Below are 15,900 nucleotides of genomic sequence, written 5' to 3' on the forward strand. Positions count from 1 at the left end.
GATAATAAATCACAAATTAAGTTATTTTCACCCTGCAACTTTAAATTCAAATTGTTCATGTGGTTCACCAGATCTGCAAAAAATGCCAATTTCCAAACTCACTCGGTATCTGATAAAAGTGGTTCGTAACGGTATTTCTCGGTAAGAAATATATCAATTTCATTCCTGAGATGAAAGAAGCGTGAAAGAACCTTTCCACAGCGAACTGCAGTATAATATGTCAATTCAACATACTCAGAATCACATTCCTCGAGAAAAGACCTAAACTGGCGATGATTAAGTGCATGAGAGCGAATGAAATTTACCATAGAAATAACAGGTTTCAAGACACAGCTCATATCAACGTATTTTCCACAAAGTGATTGTTGGTGGATAACACAGTGAAGAAACATTGGTTTTGATATTTCTGCATCCTCACACGCTTTTGTGATTTGCCCAACCAATCCCATTTTTATACCAGACATGTTTTTTCCTCCATCAACTGTCACGCACTGCAGACGATTCCAGTCCAAATTATATTGTGTTAGTGTTTTTTGAATTTCTTTGAAGATATCTTCTCCTGTTGTAGTACCATGCATGCTGCGAAGTGACGCTAATTCCGGTGTGATATTAAGTTCATCGTCAATGCCACGTAAAAATACTTCGAGTTGCGAGGTATTACAAACATCATTTGATTCATCCAGCGCGAGAGAATACCGACTAAAACATTGTGCTTTGCCTACAGTTTGCTGGATAATGTTATTTCCCATATTTTCGACCCGACGAGCAATAGTATTTGGCGAAAGAGTTATTATTTTAAAAATAACTTTTTCTGGGCATAACTCGGCCACTGCTTCCATGATACATTCTTTGATGATATTGCCATCGATGAATGGTTTTCCTTTTTTAGCCAACACATAAGCAACTTTGTAGCTTACCAAGGTTAAGGCTTCCTTTTCTGAGTTTTCTTTCGTAAATAAGCCTTGCTGAGAACCAAAACAACGACATAATGATTGAAATTTATCTGAACGCTCATTTTCTCTAAATTGCGAAAATGTTGAAACGTGTTTTGTTTCATAGTGGCGGCGTGTATTGTATTCTTTCAACACAGCAACAGTGTTTTTACAAATGAGACATACAGCATTATCCTTTGAGTTCGATTGCACGAAGAAGTATTTTACGCCCCATTCTTCATTAAACACGCAACATTCATGATCAACTTTTCTTTCTTTTCTTTTTCCCATCCATGTTAACCCTATAAAAGAGAATAAGTTTATAAATAATTATAACTTTTTATTTATTTCAAAAAAACTCTTATCACGACAATTTCAACGCGCGAACTGATACTTTTTTTTTTTTTTTTGAAATAGCCGAAATCGTTTTTTTCCGTTCCGGAAACAATTTGTTTAAATTTTTGCTAGTCGTTAGTTTTTCAACCGAATATACACTGACAATTTACATGTAACTTTTTTTTAAATTTCGTATAACTTGGAGTTTTTTGTCAATGAATACAGATCGGAAATTTTGTTTTTATTTCATTTTTTGCTCGTTAATTCATTTTAACCGTGTTTTTACCGACTTTTTTAAGTGTTCTTATTTCGTGCGACATAAATTTTTTTTGTTGATAAAAAAGTTTATTCGGATGTAACTTTTTTTATTTCGTTTTGAATTCTTTAAAATTTTTTTTTTCTTCGTTAGTCCATTTTAACCGACCTTTTACAGTCAGAAAGACCTTAACTTGGATTACGGTTACTTTTTGCTATTCGGGAATATATTTTGAACACAATTTTAATGAATGCATTTGAAATCAATCAACACCCCGTTTTTTTTTTTTTTTTTGTGGATTCTTATTGAAAAATTAGTCCAATTGGCGGGCCAGATAAAATCATATCGCGGGCCGTATCTAACCCATGGGCCATAGTTTGGAGACCCCTGGTCTAGAAAAACAGCTCCTGTGCACTGGCGCCAGTTATAGCTGGTGGTGATGTATTCCACAATTCTGTGGATTTGCTGGGTAGTACTATGGCATTGCCAAAAACCAAACTGTTCTTTAGGGAGGATGTTCAGGTCATTTACTGAGATTTGGAGTCGTGAGAGGATGACCTTCTCTGCAACCTTGCCCAGGTTGGAGATAAGACTGATTGAACGAAAATTTTGCGGTAGGTGTGGGCCTTTGCCTGGCTTATGTATAGGGATTACATCAGCCAGTTTCTAGTTGGAAGGAAAATAGTGAAATCTTAAGATTGCATTTATTATAATGGTCAGGTGCACTACAGCTTTTCGAGGCAACAGCTTGATACCCTGTTTGAAATGCCATCTGGTCCAGGAGCTTTTTTTGTTCTTTAAATTTTTAATAATATTATATATTTCACCAGGTGATGTGGGTGCAATGTGGTCAGTACTGGTATCAGGAAGTTTGAGTGAGTGTCTGACCTGTCTGTGAATTTTGTATATGTGATTGAAGTCTAGATTTCCATATGCAGGTTTGCACTGCTCTTCTAAATTTCTTGCCATGGTCTCCGCCTTGTCCACATCAGTGTGTACAAGGCCCTGGCCAGAGAGTATTGGGGGAAGAGATTTGCCTTTGTTTTTGATATTTCTTAGTAATCCCCAGACATAGTGATCAGTAGGTGAGATAGAGGCTAACTTTTCTTCCCATAGATGGTCTCTGTGAGCCTTGAGTGCATCTCTCACAGTCCCAGTAAGTCTGTTTAGATTTATCTTGTGGCACACGAGTGTTACGAAATCTTTTCCTGGCTCTGTTTTTTCCCCTGATCAAGTTCATAATGTCTTCAGGCAAATGACCAGGCTTGTGGACAGATTTGTAGAAGGTGGCTACCATTATGGCAGAGTTAATTAGTTGGGAGAGGCTTGTAACTGCAAATTCTATGTCTTCTTTTGTGCGTATGTGAGGAACAGGGCCTATACTATCCCTGAGCACTTCCGACAATCTTTCCCATGATATATAGGAATGAGGGGGAGGATACAGGTATTCTTGTCTTCCCATCTGAAGTAGTATTGGGTTGTGATCAGATGACAACTCATTTAATGATCTTAGGCTGTATTGAAGATTAATATCCTGCAGGATAGCTATATCAGTGAATCACATCTAAGATCGCAGTCTTAGATGTGATCTGTCTGCAGTTCCAAACGTACTAAGATGAATTGGTTTGGTGGGGCCTGCCACAACAGCATTGTGTGATCCTATGAAGTTGGAAAGGATGCAACCATTCTTGTTGGTGGATCTGCAATTCTATGCAGGATGCTTGGAGTTCAGATCCCCTGCTATAATGGTGGGTTCTCTGGCGCATAAGATGGCATTCAGGTCAGAGTGTAATAGAGTTTTTAGGGGTGGATTGTAAGCAGAGTAAATTTTCAGTCTGCCAGCCGAGCTGGTGAACACCTCCACGCCCGTGATCTCAAGATTAGTGGTTGGAGGGTTGTTCACAGAATTGTGCTTGATGTAATTTTTAATGAAGATGGCAGTGCTGCCACCTCTGTAGACCAATCTGCCATTTCTGTATAACCGGTAACCCCTTATTTTAGGGTTATCTGAGGGGCTTAGATGTGATTCACCAGATTAATATAACATCTGGTTGATATCTGTTAGTGAAGTCTTGAAGCTCCAGAATTTTGTTTCTTAGGCCATTTGCATTCCATGCAATGATCTGCAAAGAGGCTGGAACGAGTTTGTTTCTACTCATCAATTAGCACTGTGAGGATGGCCTGTGTTTCACGGAGAAATCTTTTGGTGGAGGTTGCTGAAGGGTTTGACAAGCGTGTTGGCTGGAGAGGCTGTAATAACAGCTGTTAGGTTTGTAGGTGCTGATTTGTTTGTATGGGCCACGTCAGCATAACTTCTTGTTTGCTTTTGGTTCACTCTATCTTTGAAGGTCTCTGACTGTGGATGCTGAGCCTCTGGCTGTAGTGCAGGGGCCTCTAAGTGTTCTTGTACTAGAGGAAGAGGAAGAGGACTGGTTGGCTGATTCCATCCGTCTATTTTTTGGGTGCCGAATGCATCCCTTGTAGTTGGCAGGATGGGGGCCACCGCAGTTGGCACATTTAGCCGGGGTTGTTTTCGGCTTTGTGCAGATATTGGTTGGGTGGCTGTCCTTGCATTTCAAACATTTAAATTCAGGGCATGACCAAACTTTTGACATCTATGGGCACTGCCCAGAAGATGCTCTTTTTCGGAGTGGCTCTGGTGTGACAATGAGCCTGCAGATTGTTTTCAAGTTGTAGATACTTTTATATATGTTATGGATCTCTACGAGTACTAACAGCATGGGAGATTTATTGGATCTGTACATTCTGCTGACCTTAACTGGAGTTAGATCCTGTAAATTAAGATCAGCAACTATATCTTCTGTATCAATGTCTTCACAGATGCCACAGAGGACCACTTTTTAATTTTTCTCCGAGCTGAGCAAAAAGGTGTGATATTGTCCATTTCTTTTGTTAGTCGCCTGTAGTCTATCACCATTGTAGTATATATCTTTATTCCTTCATCCACATTTTTGGCCTTTACATAGCCAATGTTGTAGGTTGGACATTGTTGATCTTAAAGTTGCCCATCTCTGCTTCTTTTTAATAAAAGACAAAACATGAATTCTATTAATGTTCAGTATATTATGAATTTTGCAAAAAAAAAAAAAAAAAAGTATGTGCAATAGTTGCTCACATTGATGTACTTTAATGATGTATGTTCTGTAATTCATCAAAGGAAAATATATGTACAATTTAATTACAAGAAATTATATAATTTTTCCCTCTTTTTATAGACATACTTGTAGAAAGATATGGCAGAAGAAATCGACTGCTGATATACCACCTTTTCCTTTTATTTCTGGCTTTGTGAGGTAACTTAAATAGTATACAAATGGTTTTATTCATGTATATTTTATCATTTTAATTAGTATTATCATTCATATTTAAAAATATGATTTATAGCTAAAGCACAGGTCATTTAGATTAAAATTGTATGGTTGTTGATTACAATGGATATATATAATAGTAACTGTTTATGATAAACTTCAATTCCATTTAGATAAGAGGAGGTGATTTTAACATAATTGTATGTGTTGTACCAGTAGCATTCATATTGTTCCATCACCCTCAGTTTGCATAAAAAAATGTCTTATTCCTCAGAAGTCAGTGGCATCGAGTCACATCAAGTTAGTTTGATGTCAGTACACATTTCTGGGCATGTATGTGCACATGTGATTAGACAATTGCAAAGAGTGAGAGAGCAGTCAGATGCTGTGCTGATTTTGAATTTTTTATGTATATAATGAACCCCACACATGAAAGGTCACAGATCTACAACACAACAGTGCCATATGTGGGTAAGGGGGCTAGGGAGAAAGAAGTAATTTTTTGATGTTTTTTAAAGGAAAAAACAGTATGGAAGGGAGCGGAGATTTGTTCCAACGAAAAGAGGTGGATGGAATGTAGAAAGATGATAAGGTTGTTCATTATGTTTAAAGTCAACAGTATATGGGTAGGTGCTCTTTGGCTGTTCTAATTCTTACCTGATTAGAAAAAAGTAGAGGAATAATAGTGGAATGTGGAGTATGAGGACAGTTTGAGAGAATGTAAGTTGCAGAGCCTCATAAATAGGAGGAAGAGGGGGGGGGGATATGATTGAGACATATAAACTGGTCAAGAGTTGTTATCAGGTAGACATGGAAGAGATTTTTCATAGAGGGGAGTAGAACAAGAGGCCATTGCTGGAAACTGTATAAGGGAGGGTGTGAGCAAAGGAGTGAGAAGCAAGTTCTTTATGGATGGTGGTTGGTGAGTGGAATGCATTGCCTGAGTGTGTTTTGGATGTGGACACATTGAATCAGTTTAAGACATGGTTGGATGAGCATTGTATGCAATAGTGAGTACCTCCCACGATGAGTCACTGACTCCACGGAGGTCGGTTGTGATGATGATAATAATAATAACGTTTTATGACTGTGCTAAAGAACTGAACAACTCCATTGACCTGGCTGTTCAGTGGAAGTCTAGCTACTGGGAAAGTACCTAGTGAATGGAAGGAGAGTAAGATAGTGTCATTGGACAAAGGGTGATGTTAGAATGCTGGCATAAAGCTATAGACCAGTTGTGTTTCTCCTGTGGTTGTTAAGATTTTGGAGAAATTAGTGAGACTGTACACAAAATTGGATAGATGAGGGTAACATTATCTGTGAAGGTCAGCATGGATTTGTCAAAGCACACTCTTTTTTCAATAATTTCCTTCTCTTTTATAATAAGTTACAAGAGCAGTTGATGAGGGGAAAGATAAATACTGCCTTTTTTAGATCTTGCAAAGACATTTGATAGGGTATCACATAAGTTGATATTTAAGTTGCAATGCATGGGTGTAGATCAGGTTAGTGAAATGGGTTGGAAATTGGTTGGCTGATAGATATCAGAGAGTTGTGTGTGGGAAAGTGGTATCAAGTGAGAGGAAAATCACAAATGGGGCTCCAAATGGATCAGTACTGGGACTTTTGCTTTTTTAATCTTTATGTCAATGATATTGTTACTGAGTTGCAGGAGGATGCAATATTCCTTTATGCCCCATTGTATATGCCCAGAATTCACTTACTTCTAATCTTTTCAAATATCTATCATGGTTGCTTGTCTTACATATAGGCAAAACAATCCTATGTGAAAAATTCCTTGTATCTCCTTGAGAAAACAAAGTATTTTAACATTGGCACTATCAGACTTCATGACAGGCCTTGATATTGTTATCTTCATGAATGCTCCCATATAATTTAATATCCTTTATAGGGACTATTCCTTCCTGATAACATCAGACTGTTCAAACTTTGTCTGTATGGGATATTTTATCAATTTGCTGATGAATACCATGAACAAAAGCTGGGTTTAGCTGATGAGGTAGTTTCTTTCCCTACTGACACTTATTTACACAATACTTTAAGGACAAGTTTTATAGAACTGCCAGAAAAGATCAATAATCCTGCTTCAGTATGTTGACAACATTTTTATCATTTGGTCAGGATCTAAGGAACTACTGGAAGAATTTAGAGGCTACTTAATTGCTGGCCTGGTTGGGCCAAGTGGTTAGTGTATCCACTCTCCAACCTACAGGCTGCAGGTTTGAATTCCACTGTGGACATGGATGTTAGCGACTATCTTGAAGTGGCAGATGAATTTCTTTGTCTGGTGCCAGACTGTAAACTTTTGAAAACATTCTTATTATATGTTATATACATGTATATATTTGTAATGTTGCATAGAGCTAAAGTTTTTACCCTTTTTATCATTACTCAGTTGCTCTATATTAATTTCTGATATGTTCACGATCTATCCAATTTCTCACGCTATGCAATCTGGCAAAATTTATATATTTTTTCGACTATGCCAGCCAGACTGCACTTCCAAGAGTGAGGAATTGGAATGTAGATTAATTAAAATGCAGAGATTCAAAACCTTAACCGAAGTTTGCTCTTTATGTTATTGCAACTTGAAGTCAGTTGTGACAACCTATCCCTGGCACACAGGCTCTCAATTTTTTTTTGGAGATAATGCATTGACAGATATCAGATGAGCGTTTTGTTTACAAGTTATTTATTAAAACTGAGAAATGCATATACAGTCTAAACATCAAATAGATATATCTATACCTTCCTAGATTTTCTAAATCTTGACTCTAAGCCTTCATAGGGCTTGAACATTGCATTAATGTAAACTGAAGGCACTCTCAGACAGTATGAGGCTAACCTTCTGACACATTCTACATTACTAAAATAATAGCTCATTACATATATTCATACAGATACTCTATGCCACAAGAGTATTAATTTATCACAGTTACTTACAGATTGTCCTTCACAAACAGTTCTTTATACTCAGTGAAAGTTCTGTTAGGATGTCCTGTCCCTTTCTTCTGTCTTGTTAATAGCATTGTTCCTATTCTTCAGGATGTTGCGGCAAGTGAACTTCATCCCTTGTGGTGGCTCGATGCAGACTGCTGGTGATGTTCCTCTTTCTTTTCCTCGATCGTTAACGACTGGAGGTCTTCAGTCAGGATAATATCCTCGGAGTTATGGGACCACATCGGCGAGGCCTCTCTTTTGGTTTCTGGCTGGAGATGCTTATGGTCACAGGGAAGAGTAAGCGCTGTGAACCTGGAAACCCTCTTCCCACTCACAAGGTTCTTAAATATCCTTCAATCTTTGTCCTTACTTTCGCATGTTTTCTGCTCACCCTCAGGTATGTTGATGTCACTTTTGCATGCATTTTTTGAAGTCTTTGTTCTTGGTGTTCTCTGACCTTTGCAAGTCACTACGACTTTTCGCTTCAGGAATTTCCTTTTGTTCTTCATTAATCCCGACAACTTTTTTTTTTTCTGACTCATTATTTAACAAAGAAAGTTTTCATTATCTATATGGATCACATTATGAAGGAAAGTGGTATTAAACATGATATCAGAATTGCTTTATGCAGACGATGTTATACTTCTAAATAAATCCACTACAAGTTTGCAAGATTCCCTGACTAAATTGAATAACTGTTGTAATAAGGTCAGCATTAAAAAGACAAAGACAATGAAAATAGGTAGAATTGTTGAAAATGTCAACTGTGTTGTGAATGGGGAATCTGTGAAACAAGTAAAACATTTCAGCTACTTAGGCACAATTTTTAGTGAAGATAGTAAATTAAATATGGAAATAGACAACAGAATCAACAAAGCTGGTATGGTGGGAAGTCAATTGAATAAATTCATATGGAATTTGAATTGAATGAATTCAAATTCCATATGAATTTGAATTCATTTGGAATTTGTTTTAACTTATGGATCTGAGAGCTGGGGGCAGAAGTAAAACACTTGACCAAAGACTAGAGACCGCAGATATGAGAGTCCTGAGAAAGATTAGAAGCGTGAACAGATGGCATCAATGGCTATATCATATTAAAAATGAGGATATTAGGAAAGAACTTGACATTGTCGACATCCAGGAATTCGTTAGCAGAGCTAATCTCAGGTGGTATGGTCACTCAAACAGAATGGGCAAGGAAAGATTAGCAAAACAAGTGTTCTCTGCCAGGTTGGCAGGAAAACGACCCAGAGGAAGACCAAGATATAGGTGGATTGATACAGTACAATGTGCCTTAGACGACAGAAATATAAGATCTGATAATGATAATATTGGTGTCTTGACAAGTAATAGACCTGATTTTGAGGAAAATTGTAGATAGGAAGTTAGTAACGGTGTAAATTTTTCATGTAGTACTATCATATCCTGTACACCCCTTGAGGTTATATGTCATGAATTTGATGATGAGAGCTTTCTTTCTTTTGTGCTTGAGGCACAATTGATTACAAGCAATATCAAAACCTTACATATATTATGTATTATAACTTATTAGCACATATACACTGTACATCAATTTTTATATTACATCTTATGTATTATCTTGACTTAAGACTCTTGCAAAACCCTTGATAAGTTATAGAATTACTTTCATGTGAGATTTTGCAAGGCCACCAACCTGCTTATTGTACACTTGAAATGGTTTGAAAAACTTTCATGTTTGGTCTCTAGGGAAGGTTTTCTGGATTTATGCAAAAAAAAAAAATCCTTCATCCTTCCACTGTACAAATCTACCAGACTTTTACAAATAAATCTTTTGTAGTGGAAGCAATATTAAAAAAAAATTTAAAAAAAAAACCTTAAGCAATTTACATCCATGTAAATATTTCACTATAGAATTAAAGACAAGTCCCTTCCATTTCTGGATGTTCTTCTTGGGAGATGGTCCCTGACCAACAATCTTATGCATGCTGGGTGATACTTCCTTATTACATCCATGTCATCAACCTGTGGCATACAATATTCTGATCTATGATAAGAAGCATAATCAAGAGGTAAAGCTCCCCATCATAACCATATAGCAAAATGGCTGTAAATGCAGCACATAAAAATAGTCACTCTGGAAAGCCACAAGCATCCAGGACAACTGTGATTATAGAGAAGCTGTAACTCTTCAACATACGATGGACTGAACAGCAGCAACTGAACTAGCATGAAGTAAAGACAGCCTTCAACCTGTTGTCTATACATGGTCCCCATATTTGTACGTCCACTTCAACTACCATATCCTATCCAGAAAAACTGGCACTTGACAAAATCCACCTCCTTAATAAACTATCCTGTAAAATCCACCTCCTTAATAAACTATTCTGTAAAATCCACGTGGCAGAGCATGCCAGAGATGTGAAAAATCAATGATAACATAAATTAAATCTAGTTTTCTGCACAACAAATGTCACCATCAAATCCTCTGGCAATAAAATGAAATGGTTTATACTGCTTACAATTGTTTCATCTAGTTATTCATGGAGTCTTCAGAAATACATACACTAAAAATGAAGCAAAAAGGATCTAAAAATCAGGTGTAATTATAGCACATCCTTTTAGCTTTGATATATAGTGTCATTATATTGAGAGAAAAAAGATAAGACTTTCTTCTAGCTTAGATTGAATGGAAGACAGTTTATTATTATTATTTTGACACGTCTAGGGAGTCCAAAGACTCATCGAGGCAGGGCACCTGCTCTACAGCTCTGTCTCCACCACTCAATCCACAAACTGACCACAACTACACCAACGCCATCTATCACCAACCACCACCACTAGTATTTCCAGAGACATTCACAAACATCCATGCGCATGGCGGGATTTGAACCTGCAGCTTTTTGTTACTGTATCCACTCTGTGGATATGGTAGCCAATCGGCCAGCCAGGCTGGCTAGATTTAATAGTGAAGTGTGCTTTCAAAATTAATTTTACTTGCAATGTGATGAGGAATACTTTGAAGACCTTTATCATTGTTAAAAAATAAAATTCATTACTGAAACTCTTTTAGGAGAGACAGTATAATCCTGAATAATGCAGAAATCTAATTTGTTAAAGACTAGTTCGAGATGGTAACATTCATAAATGCATACCTGCTGCCATAAAAATGTCTTTCCTAGTTGGAGGAAATGCCAACCAGCTGGTGAATGACTTCAACTGTAACACAACTGCCTTGCTTATTGATGGCCTGAAGTGGCTTTGCTATGTTGGGTTTCCATGGCAAGATTTCTGGTTTCTGTCTACTCCACTTCTTTTTTTCTTGTAGTGTGGGTAATAGCCTCTTGGGACTGTCCCTCTGTAGGTCTTAAATCTCCCCATTCGAGATAACACCAGTAAAATGGTTCTACATTCAATCTTCTAGATAGTACACAGGACTATAAATTTTATGTAAAATGCCTATGTTACTTGCACACCACCTGAATGCAGTCTTCCCCAAGGCAGACAGCCCATGATGTATACGTGTGTCCCTTCCTCAGTTTTGCTTTGTTTATTATTGAACATGGACATGCTGTGTTTATGTATGCATGCACCTGGATAATTTTTAGTGTTTTGTGCTGTGGTAGAGTCCAATCATGATTGGAAAAAAGTGAAAACCCATACATAATTGTACAAAATTGATTTAGAAATGAAAAGAAAATTTATAAAGAAATATGAAAATGGACAAAGATGAGTGGCTGTAAGATGTGATCTTGGTCTCATGCCATCAATTGCAAAATAAAATTTTGCAAAGATCTAATGGTTAAGTGACCAGAAATGTTCATTCAAGACAGAACTGAGAAAAATTTTACCAAGGACAAGTCTGTGATAAAATGTGGAAATAAGAAAATAATTCTATGTAAAGTCTTCTAGGACTAAAGAAGGGCTTTTCAAAGAGAAGGAAGATAAGCTCCTGGTCATGGTGGGAAAAAAAAATGCAGCCTAAACTAGAAGAGAAGAGTAAGGAAGTTGAGTGCTTGATTGAGGAAATGTAAAATTCTTGCAGGCACATTGTAAAATTCCTAATAGATTTAAGTAGATAATCTGATTTGAAGGACCTGTTCAGGCCAAAAGATTTATCTACATACACAGGCTACTGAATTAGAAACCTTTATGCAGGTGTACGTAAACGGCACGCATTGTATATGCAAAATACTTGGTCATGTGCATCACCACTTTTCTTGGACAACTTTTTAAGAATACTGTTGGTAAGTAATCATCAATAGTATTGATCACAGTGGGAAAAACAAAGGATTTTTTGGAGTTCAATAAAGAGTTTATTGTGGGTGCCTGCTGCTGGAGACATGATTTTGAAAACAGCAGATCTGACTGGTTTCTTAAAAGTTGAGATATCCCAGGTATTTAATCAGTGAAAAAAAAAACCCACATTGCTTATTTAAGAGGCCTAACTGTGGCCATAAGACACTCTATCAGGAACAAGATCATGTTGTCTGAGAAGGATTGTACAGACAACAGAACTTCCTGTGTGCAGCAATTGACCGAAGCATTTAATGAAGGCTGTCCCAGATCCATATCTCACCAAACTATGTACTGGAAATTGAAGAGGATCAGCATTGGCAATCATATGCCTATATGGAAAGACTGATTTCTGCTAAAAACTGGAAAGTTTGTTGGCAAGTGGTGTCAGGAACACTGTGACTGGATGCTGGAAGGCTGGAAAAAAGTCATGTGGTTCGACGAGTCACAGTACACCTTATTCCATACCAATAACAGACAGAGAGTTTGACAGAGCCCCATGAAGCTGTAAACTCAGCTTGCCTTGCAAACACAAGTCATGGTCCTGGAGATGGTGTGAGGCATGTTCTGTTGGTATGGAACGGATCCCCTGATATTGTTGGAAGGTTGGATGTACTCCAAGGAATACCTGAACATTGTTGACAATCAAATCCATCCTGCTGTGTTGACTTTTTATCCAGCAGGTGGCAGTTGTTTTATGGATGACAATGCTACTGTCATTCATGCAAGAATTGTTCAGCAGTGGTTCAGCAAGCATGACAGTGACTTCCACCATCTTCCCTGCCAATCACAAAGGATCGATTTAAACCCCCATTGAGAATGTATGGGACATGTTAGAAAAACAGATCTTGAAGCAAAGTACTCTTCCATCAAATCTGAGCAAGGTAAAAGGACTTTTTGGTGAATGCTTGGTATGTTGTAGATGAAATCCAACACCTTGTTGAATCTATTCTAAATCATGTGCTATAATTCAAGCTAAAAGAGTTCAACATGGTGTTAAATAAAAGTTTCTAATTCAATGGCCAGTACGTGTACATACTTGTTTTCCTGAATGAGCCAACATAGCAACAGAAGCTGCAGCAGAGTGCTCAGCACATAACAGTAAACTCCTTGAAGGTCTTAACAGTGGTGAAAGGCTGCGAATACTCTGAACAGATGAATGTTGCAAAGACAGCGGAATCAGGTGCACTAGCATTCTGACAGGTTGTAGCTGATGTAATTTGTGTGACATTAGCTTGATGAGTATCAGTGAGACAGATGTGACAGCCACTACCTGAGTCCAGGGATGGTACAGATGAGAAGGCTCTCCCCTTTGTCATCTTCAGCTGCAGGGTTCCCACATTCCATCATGAGAGGATGCACCTACATTCCACACTCACTTGTTTGGCGCCTCAGACCCATCATGTCATGCAGTGAAGGTTACTAAATTTCAGGAAGAGAGAGTTGGTTACAATCATCAACCTCTCATGGAGTGCCAGGATTTCCTTCTGGAAACTCGGATTTTCATCCTGCAAACTGGCCAGAAGAATGAATAAATACATGCATGCTTGCACATACATACACACTCGCACCATTTTCCCCCACTTGATTGAATTTCTTCACTTTGATGTTAACAGAGCACTTGGCAGAAATCATATTGCATTCAACACCTTCCAATAGCTAATTCATTGCTTTGTTTTAATTATACAACAGAATTCCACTGTTCCCATTCTGAGTCAGCTGCTAGTTGCCAGCAAAAACGTTCACACCAGATGAGACATCTAGCATGCTGTGTAGATGAAACATTCCATGAGCAGGCCCAACACTGATCCAGGTCAACTGTTCCATCACAAGAATAGTTTCCTAGGACCCATTCTCAGTGCAGTGCCATCCTGCTTTTTTGGACTCCAGCCCAACTGCCCCAGTCCTCAGAGAGGCATGTTCTAGCATGAAAATCACTCACTTAGGTTTTCAAGGGCTGATAGAACTTGGTACATTGAAGGAAGTATCATGCTTTTTAGGCAAAATTTAATGATTTTGAAATTCCTATATGACCATATTGTTTTCCATTCCTTTTTCCAAATTTGTGTTCTGTGAGAATCCTGCCTACAATAGGTTCTGAACCTATAGTACTGTAACAAATGTCGATTGCTGCACCCTTGTAAACTAAAGTTATCTTTTCTGTTTAATAAACACCTTTTATTTATTTATATATCATTTAAATATATATATATATCTTTATCTCTTATCATATATATATTTCTTTAACTTAATATTCTTTTTGTATTTTCTTTTCTTATTGTTCTACCTTAAGTATATTTTTTCTTGGCTGGGATCTCCAGATATTTATTTGATTAAAGACTGTGCCTCTGAAATTCCCCTATAGGCAAAATAAAGTTTTTATACCCTAGTAGATCAAATAATCACTAATATCCTATTTTAGCCAAGGTTTTGCAGTCATGGCAAAATTTACTCTTAAACCACTCCTAATCATTTGGGTTTCTGCTATCAGGTCCGAATAGTGTTTTTAGGATCAGTGCATTGCAAAAAAGATTGAATCGGACAACTATTTTTATCAACAATAACAACAAGTTTAATTTCTGGTCATATAATTATACATATCAAATGAAATCACAAGATTCATTTATGAAAGGTAATTCTTAGTCTTTCTCAATCACTCAACTTGGTTTCTAGTATAATATTTCGCACTTTGTTAGACTTTCAAACAGCATACTTTATATTACAACTATCAGGAAGTTATACACATAACATGAATTCGTTAGGTGAGCTTGACATTCCTAATTTAGTCTCTATCAAAATACAACATACATGTATACAAATATATATCTCAGAATCTCATTCCTTTCAAGTACTTAATCATAATCTAGGCAATAATATTTATACAATCCACCTCATTGAGTTTCAAACATTCCAATAGTATGATATCAGGAACATACTCTATCATAAAATTAAATCATAAGTACACATATAATCAATCAAAGAAATTTCAATAGCTCAATATTTTCTTCCAGGGAAATTAACTGCGCTCATGTTTCACTCATTAGCGATTATACACTTTTATGAGAAATGTTAACACTCTAAATACTGTCTCCTTAAACTAGACAATTTAACAGTTCGATAGGGAATTCTTTCTTAAATCACAAACAAATTATGAATAAATAGACTCACATGGGTCTCTTCTTATCTTGCATGTGTCTTCCGTCCTTTTCCTTATTCCGGCGCTTGGGGGGGGGGGGTTCTCTCCTCCATTCGTGTTTTGGAAGTCTTCTCAAAGCGTTACAAGGCGCCAGTGAATAGTCACGGCAACTGGCGGGATATAGGGTAGGCTTTTCCAGCGCCTTGAACTGCCCGGCGAAGGATCTCTGCGTAGGTCAGGTCATGCACTGACTCGATTTCAGGACCAATACGGCAAGATTTCTCCTTAACTTATTGCCTCCGGATATCTTTGGCTGTGACTGGAACGACTATCAGTGGACAGGTCTCTCAGCCTACCCCACTGGAACTTACGGCACCTCGGGTCCTCGATCTCTCGTGGATGGATCACTCAGGATGAAGAAAAGGAAGCCCTTCTCATCTCCAAACCTGTGCGAGTCTTGTGAGTAGTTTTGCGAACCATGGATGATATTTCTTGAATATTCGCCGACAATCATGATTCGCACCATGCCCTTTCAATATTGACCTTGAAGGTCACCTGTGACAAATCTTGCGAACAATTTTCAAAAGACGTGCCGAATTTCGGGTGATGCTCTTGGTTTCAATACTTCTACTTTCCTTTTTAAACAATGAGTGAGTCAATTCCTTTTGGGCT

General features: G+C 37.6%; 1 protein-coding gene across 4 annotated transcripts in view; it reads left to right on the top strand.

Annotated features, from left to right (window-relative positions):
- LOC150105417 (sugar transporter SWEET1-like) overlaps positions 1-15,900 on the top strand; it is a 161,261-nt gene that overhangs the window by 15,983 nt on the left and 129,378 nt on the right. For all 4 annotated transcript variants that reach the window (XM_090394790.1, XM_090394792.1, XM_090394793.1 and 1 more), the window contains exon 2: positions 4,761-4,838. In XM_090394790.1, the coding sequence (XP_090250916.1) occupies positions 4,761-4,838 (78 nt within the window). The remainder of the gene's footprint in view (positions 1-4,760; positions 4,839-15,900) is intronic.

This window comes from Typopeltis vanoorti, chromosome 6, assembly GCF_054136105.1.
Source record: "Typopeltis vanoorti isolate ZY-2024b chromosome 6, IOZ_Tvanoo_1.0, whole genome shotgun sequence".
NCBI classification, from domain to species: Eukaryota; Metazoa; Arthropoda; class Arachnida; order Uropygi; family Thelyphonidae; genus Typopeltis; species Typopeltis vanoorti.